Source organism: Rhincodon typus, chromosome 8, assembly GCF_021869965.1.
Source record: "Rhincodon typus isolate 14 chromosome 8, sRhiTyp1.1, whole genome shotgun sequence".
NCBI classification, from domain to species: Eukaryota; Metazoa; Chordata; class Chondrichthyes; order Orectolobiformes; family Rhincodontidae; genus Rhincodon; species Rhincodon typus.
The window spans coordinates 78,976,163-78,983,224 of NC_063339.1; the positions used below are offsets into that span (position 1 = coordinate 78,976,163).

General features: G+C 49.3%; 1 protein-coding gene across 1 annotated transcript in view; it reads right to left on the minus strand.

The window, feature by feature from the left end:
* vps18 (VPS18 core subunit of CORVET and HOPS complexes) overlaps window positions 1-303 on the minus strand; it is a 9,913-nt gene extending 9,610 nt beyond the window's left edge. The window contains exon 1 of the mRNA XM_048599764.1: window positions 140-303. Within this exon, the coding sequence (XP_048455721.1) occupies window positions 140-251 (112 nt within the window). The 5' untranslated portion in view covers window positions 252-303. The remainder of the gene's footprint in view (window positions 1-139) is intronic.
* Window positions 304-7,062: the final 6,759 nt, after the last annotated feature.

The following is a 7,062-nucleotide window of genomic DNA, read 5'->3' on the forward strand; positions in this document are numbered from 1 at the left end:
CCATCCCCCCCTCCGTCACCGACAGCCCACCTCCCTACTTGCCCCCTCCATCTCTGACTTCCTCCCTCTCTATCCGAGACAACGCACTCCTACCCTCCTCTATGTCTGACTCTTTCTCTCGCTCCATGCCTATCAGTACCTGATTGGCCGATGCCCGAGGCGCCCAGGCGTTGCTGTTGGTAGGGGAGTCCAGCAGGCCGGGAACGGGATCGGGCCTGGGAATCCTCATATTCATCCAGGATCGAGCTCATAACTGCGGGCGGAGACCGACACAGCGACAGGCCTGAAGCCTAGAGAAGACAGCCAATCACACTGCAGGGAGGACCGGCCAATCACAGCCCGGGATGCCGCAGCGACCCCGCCCACCCACCCAGTAGCTAATCACAGATCGGGTTCTCCGCAGTGACTCCGCCCACACGGTCAGTAACCAGTCACATCGCGAGATTCCGCAGTAACCCGGCCCACCAAGCCAATAACCGATCTCAACGCGAGACGCTACGGTGACACCTGCCCAGCGCCGGTAACCAATCACAGCACCCACACTGCCAGTAACCAATCACAGTCTACATCTACGGCCCGCCTCCTATTGGCTGTCCTGTCGTCATCGGCGGGCGACGTGGACACCGCGCCACACACGCCTGCTGGATAGACAGCCTATCAGATTGTCTGGCGCAGTTGGTCCGCCCACTTCCAGAGGAGCCAATCACAGACGGAGTGCGCGCCTGGCTTGGTTGGGGGAGGAGATTGTGGTGGACCTGTGTCAGTGGACGTGTGTCAGTGGACGGGCTCCGCGGCTCGCTGCCCCTCCTCGGCAGTGGTGGGGGACGCGCTTCCTTCCGCGATGCGCCTTCGGGCACGCGCTCCCGGCGGTTACCGCCCCTCCGGGCGCTCGCAGCAGTGAGCCCGCCTCCCTCAGCCGGATACGCGCCCTCCCCCCACCCCGAATCCGCAGTGAGCCCGCTTACTGCCGTTAACGTTTGTCGTTTGTCGCTGTATACTGTGTGTGTGTGCGCGTGCGCGAGAGAGAGCGAGGGGTCCTCAGGCTGTGAGAGTATATACAGAGAGTTACTGCCTTCAGATCTGTATTTAGTAACGTGTGTCTGACTGTGGAATGGCGGTAAATTGTAACTTCAATCCAAACCAGGATCAAAATGACTTGAGGGAGACTTTGAGAGAGATGTCAATGTTCCTGTGTCGCCTCTTCCACACAGCTGTTGGTGGAGGTCGACCACTCCCCGCCCACCTCCGGCTTCGCCCCGCGCACCCCTGGCTCAGCCCTGCCCATCCACGGCGCCGTCCACCGCAGACTCGCCCCGCCCACTCCCGGCGCCGCCCCGCCCACCAGTCCCTACAGCCAACACCAGCCCCCAGCCCTGCCGGGTCTACACCTGCTCCCCCAGACCTCCCCCTCACTGAGGACGAACCGTCAGTCCTCAGTACAGGACTCACCTTCATCCCCTTCCACCCGAACATCAGTGAATACCGCTCACGCCTGGACGATGAACAGTTTTTCCACTGCCTCCTCCTCTGCGCTTACTTCTTTAATCGTGAGCCTAACCCTCCCTCTACAGACCCATTCTCCCACCTCCAGCACACCCCCTCCTCCTGACACCACCCCAAGGCCTCCTACCCTCCCTCGACCTCTTCATCACCAACTGCCGTTGCGACATCGATCGCCTCAACCTCTCCACCCTTCTCACCCACTCCAACCTCTTCCCCCACAGAACGTGCAGCCCTCCGCTCCCTCCGCTCCAACCCTAACCTCACTATTAAACCCGCGGACAAGGGAGGCGCAGTTGTGGTATGGCGCACTGACCTTTACATCATCGAGGCCAGGCGCTAACTCTCTTGACACCTCCTCCTACACCTCGCCCCCTCGATCATGACCCCACCCCGACCACCAAAACATCACCTCTCAAACCATTCATAACCTCATCACCTCAGGTGACCTCACATCCACAGCCTCCAACCTCATCGTTCCCAACCCCGCACCACCCATTTCTATCTTCTTCCCAAAATCCACAAACCTGACTGCCCTGGTTGACCCATTCTCTCTGCCTGCTCCTGCCCCACCGAACTTATCTCCGTTTATCTCGACTCTATTTTCTCCCCCCGGTCCAGGAACTCCCCACCTACGTCCGGGACACCACCCACACCCTCCACCTCCTCCAAAACTTCCGATTCCCTGGCCCCCAACACCTCATCTTCACTATGGATGTCCAATCCCTGTAAACTTGCATTCCCCATGCAGATGGCCTAAAAGCCCTCTGCTTCTCCATCTCCCGCAGGCCCAACCAGTCCCCCTCCACTGACACCCTTATCTGCTTAACTGAACTCGTCCTCACCCTTAACAACTTCTCCTTCAACTCCTCCCACTTGCTACACACAAAGGGGGTGGCCATGGGTACCCGCATGGGCCCAAGCTATGCCTGCCTCTTTGTAGGATACGTGGAACAGTCCCTCTTCCGCAGCTACGCTGGCCCTATCCCCCACCTCTTCCTCCGTTACATCGATGGCTGTATCGGCGCTGCCTCGTGCTCCCACAAGGAGCTCGAACAGTTTATCAGTTTTACTAACACCTTCCACCCCAATCTTAAGTTCACCTGGACCATCTCTGATACCTCTCTCTCCTTCCTGGACCTCTCTGTCTCCATCTTTGATGACCACCTCGAAACTGATATCTATTTCAAGCCCACCAACTCTCACAGCTACCTAGACTACACCTCCTCTCACCCACCTTCCTGCAAGAATATGATCCCAATTCCTCTGCCTCCACCGCATCTTCTCCCAAGATGAGGCGTTCCGTTTCCGAACATCCCAGATGTCCTCTTATTCCAAGGACCGCAACATTCCCCCCTCAGTGGTCAAAAACGCCCTCGGCCGCACCTCTTGCATTCAGCCCTCACACCCCCTCCCCGCAATAAAAACAAAGACAGAATTACCCTTGTCCTTACATATCACCCCATCAACCTCCGGATTCATCGCATCATTCTCCGCCACTTGCGCCACCTGCAATCTGACCCTACTACGAAGGATATATTTCCCTCCCCACTCCTATTTGCCTTCTGTAGGGACCGCTCTCTCGGCGACTCCCTCGTCAGCTCCACACTCCCCACTAGCCCCACCACCCCCGGCACCTTTCCCTGCAACCGCAGGAGGTGCTACACCTGCCCTACACCTCCCCCCTCACCTCCATCCTAGGCCCCAAAAAAACCTTCCACATTAAACAGACATTCACCTGCACATCCGCTAATGTGGTATATTGTATCCGCATGTTCCCGATGTGGCCTCCTCTACAGTGGGGAGACCAAGCAGAGGCTCAGAGACCGCTTTATGGAGCACCTACGCTCGGTTCGCGACAAATGACATCATGTCCCAGTCGTGGACCACTTCAACTCCCCATCCTACTCCCTGGACGACATGTCCATCCTGGGCCTCCTCCAGTGTCACAACGATGCCACCCAGAACCTGGCGAAACAGCACCTCATATTCCACCTTGGAAGCCTACAACCCAATGGTCTCAATGTGGACTTTAATAGTTTCAAAATCTCCCCACCTCCGACCTCATCCCATGACCAACCCACCGTCTCGTCCCTGCCTCATTGACCTGTTCGTCTTCCCTCCCACCTATCCAATCCTCGCACCTCACTGACCAATCCCCACCCCTACATACCTACACTCACCTTTACTGGCTTCATCCCCGCCTGCTTGACCTGTCCGTCTTCTCTCCCACCCTATCCGCTCCACTGTCTACCTGCTACTACTGCGCCCCCTCTCTCTATTTATTTCAGAGCCCCCTTCCCCTCCCCCATTTCTGAAGAAAGGTTCCAACCCGAGACGTCAGCTTTCCTGCTCCTCTGATGCTGCCTGGCCTGCTGTGTTCCTGCAGCTCCACACCGTGTTATCTCAGACTCCAGCATTGGCAGTTCCTACTATCTTGTTATTGGAGGTGGATGGCTATCAGAGGGACTGATTCTCAACCCGACCACCCCAGGGCACTCCTACATCCCACCCTTCAAACATAAAGAGGGCTAAGTTTATGTTTACCCTGCTTGACAGTGCTGGAGAAGTTCAAAATTTATGGCGGGACAGAGATAGTGGGAACTTTTTGTTTCCCGATGAGAGTTTTCTTCAGTTCAGTTTTGAAGAGGACTCTCTGAATGCACTCACAAAGAGTTAATTCCATCTCTTCACAGATGGTGCCAGATCCGATGAGTGTCTCCAGCAGTTTTTTTTTTAAATTCCAGATTTCCAGAATCCACTTTTATAAGTGTCACAGAGCTTTACTTTGACAAAATTGTACTGTACATGGTCTTTAATTCTGACCATGCTTTCTGCAATCAGTATTCATTGCCCCTCCAATGAGCTGGACACTTCTTCCATGTACTGGAGAGGTGGTGTTGAGCAGATGGAACATTAAACGGTCTCAGGCAGATGTATAGTGAAGGTTTCCTTGAAAATATTTGAAGAGTAGTGGGGGTATTTCTCCCTGCCATGTTGGCCAATATTTATTCCTCAAGAGACTCATGTGCCAGTTTGTTGTGTTTCCCGCAATAGTAATTGTAATTCAAGAAGATGCTCCATATTGAGGATGTCTTGAAATGCTGTACAAATGCAAATCTTTCAATCGACCTTACAACCACCAGTGAAACTGACAAGTTTCCAAACATGTCTGAAAATCTCAAAAAATACTTTGATTCTGTAACTGGTCATCAAAAGAATTACCACAATGGGGTTTAATTAATTTTTCATAAATTAAGAATATTCTATGCCTTACTCCTTTTATTAAACAACATTTTTATTTTTTTTAGTGTCATTCATCCCAAATTGAAATAATTTGAGTAAATGTCATTTTTGATTAGTTTACTGTTTGAATCATCATGGAATATTGCAGCGCAGAAGTATTCCATTCAGCACATGTGGGCTCCTTAAAAAAGATATCCAGTTACCCTGCAGATTTTCTATTTTCAAGTTATTTATCCAATTCATTCAATTTCCTTTTGAAAGTAACCAATAAATCTGCATCCATCATCCTTTCACATAATACATTCCGGATCATAGCTAAAAGTGCCTTCCCATCACCACTCTTGTTGTCTTGCCAGTTATCTTAAATCACTCATTTCAGAGCACAGATCTTGAGTATTGTCAAAAAAACAATTTTTGTCAAAGCTTGCTTTCTTATACTCATCAGCACAATTAGCAGGAAAGACAACATATGTATTGAATGAGAGGAAAGTGCTGATTGGTTCCTCTGGTTGGTAGAGCTAGTACCTTGAAGAATACACCAACTAGTGGATTAACAGTTAATAGCCAGGCCTTGTTAAATTTTAAACCCAGCACGTTGACTTTGATTAGTTCAGGGCATTGCCCCGAGAAACGAACCAGAGAATGGCTGTTACCCATTTTCTTGAGTTGAAACAGGCACAATGTGCATGCATGTTCTTTCTGTCTGCAAAGAATAGGGACCTGTTTATTAATATATGTAACTTCCAGTACTTGTAATTGTGTCACACTGGGGGCAAGACTGAGAATCCTAAATTGGTTGTCAGTGTAATTCTTCACACTCAGGATTATCCAACAAATGTTGTCTAATTGCAGAATCACGGCTAATGTTGGACGTAGAGTCATAGAGGGTCCAACTTGTCCATGCTGACCAGATATCCCAAATTAATTTAGTCCCAATTGCCGGCATTTGGCCCATATCCCTCTAAACCCCCTATTTATAGAGTCATAGAGGTACACAGCGCACAAACAGGCCGTTCAGCCCAACTCGTCCATGCCAACCAGGTTTCCTAAACTAAACTAGTCCCATTTGCCTGCGTTTGGCTCATATTACTCTGAACCTTTCCTATGCATGTACCTGTCCAAATGCCTTTTCAATGTTGCAATGTACCCGACTCTACCACTTCCACTGGCAGCTCATTCCATATACAGCTAGAGACAAAAACAAGCTGAATTAATTACTGAATTAAACCAACAAGGAGGGGCAAATTACTGCGGATGCTGGTATCTGTACTGAAAACAACGAATACTGGAGATCACAGACAGTCAGACAGCATCCATGGAGAGAGAGCAAGCTAACGTTTTGAGTCTGGATGACTTCATCAGAGTATCATTTAAACCAACAAGTTGGATTATACCTTTTGCAAATCAGTTTTATATCTTCCTTATATAAACATCAAATCACTCTGATCTTTGCCTCTATTACTAAAATTATATTAAGAAATATACATTAAGAGAATGAAATTACATATGTTGTAATAAAATTGAATCATTACAAAAGTGTAATGATATACTTTTTCCATTCCCTATCTGAAGGTGCCCGCTTTGATTATTGGTCATTTCTCAGATACTACCCATTCACTCAGTACCTTGCCCAAGTGGTCATTCTTGGGAACAGATTTTACACAACCATCTCCAATTTAGAAATGATCACTGAAAAAAAGCTTTTGTTGTAGTACCCATCCAGGTGCCTTTTAAATGTTGTAATTGTACAACTCTCCACCACTTCCTCTGGCAGCTGATTCCATACATGCAGACATGGTGTTATAAGATTCCCAAGCAGTGGCTGGTTGGGCATGGTCAGTGCATTGCCAGTTGTAAACAACTGAAGGGATATGTTGTTTGATACAATCCGCCAATTTTGTACATACGCAGCATCTAACCATTGCTGAATTCATACATCACATTATTCGTTTGTTTGATAGGCAGAATGTCATTTTTGACTTGACAGTAGCATTTTGTTAGTGGCAGAGACCACTGATGGTACTACTTCTTTGTAGCAGAGTGAAACAATTTGAGTTATCCTACCCTTCCTGAGTAATCTGAGGCAGACTGGGCACTTTTCAGGAACAACAGTGACCATGTTTAAGGTCCGTTCATGAGTTTACCGAATACACTGCAAGTAACAATCTGATCAGGGTAGCCATTATCCCACTGGATAGCTTTGATGCACCCTATTTCAGCATCATGTTTGGTCAGTGAAAGAAAGAATTCAGGTTTTATGTACAAGGTTTTCAAGAAGACCAATCTTATATTGTGTACAAGTGTAAGAATCCCAAC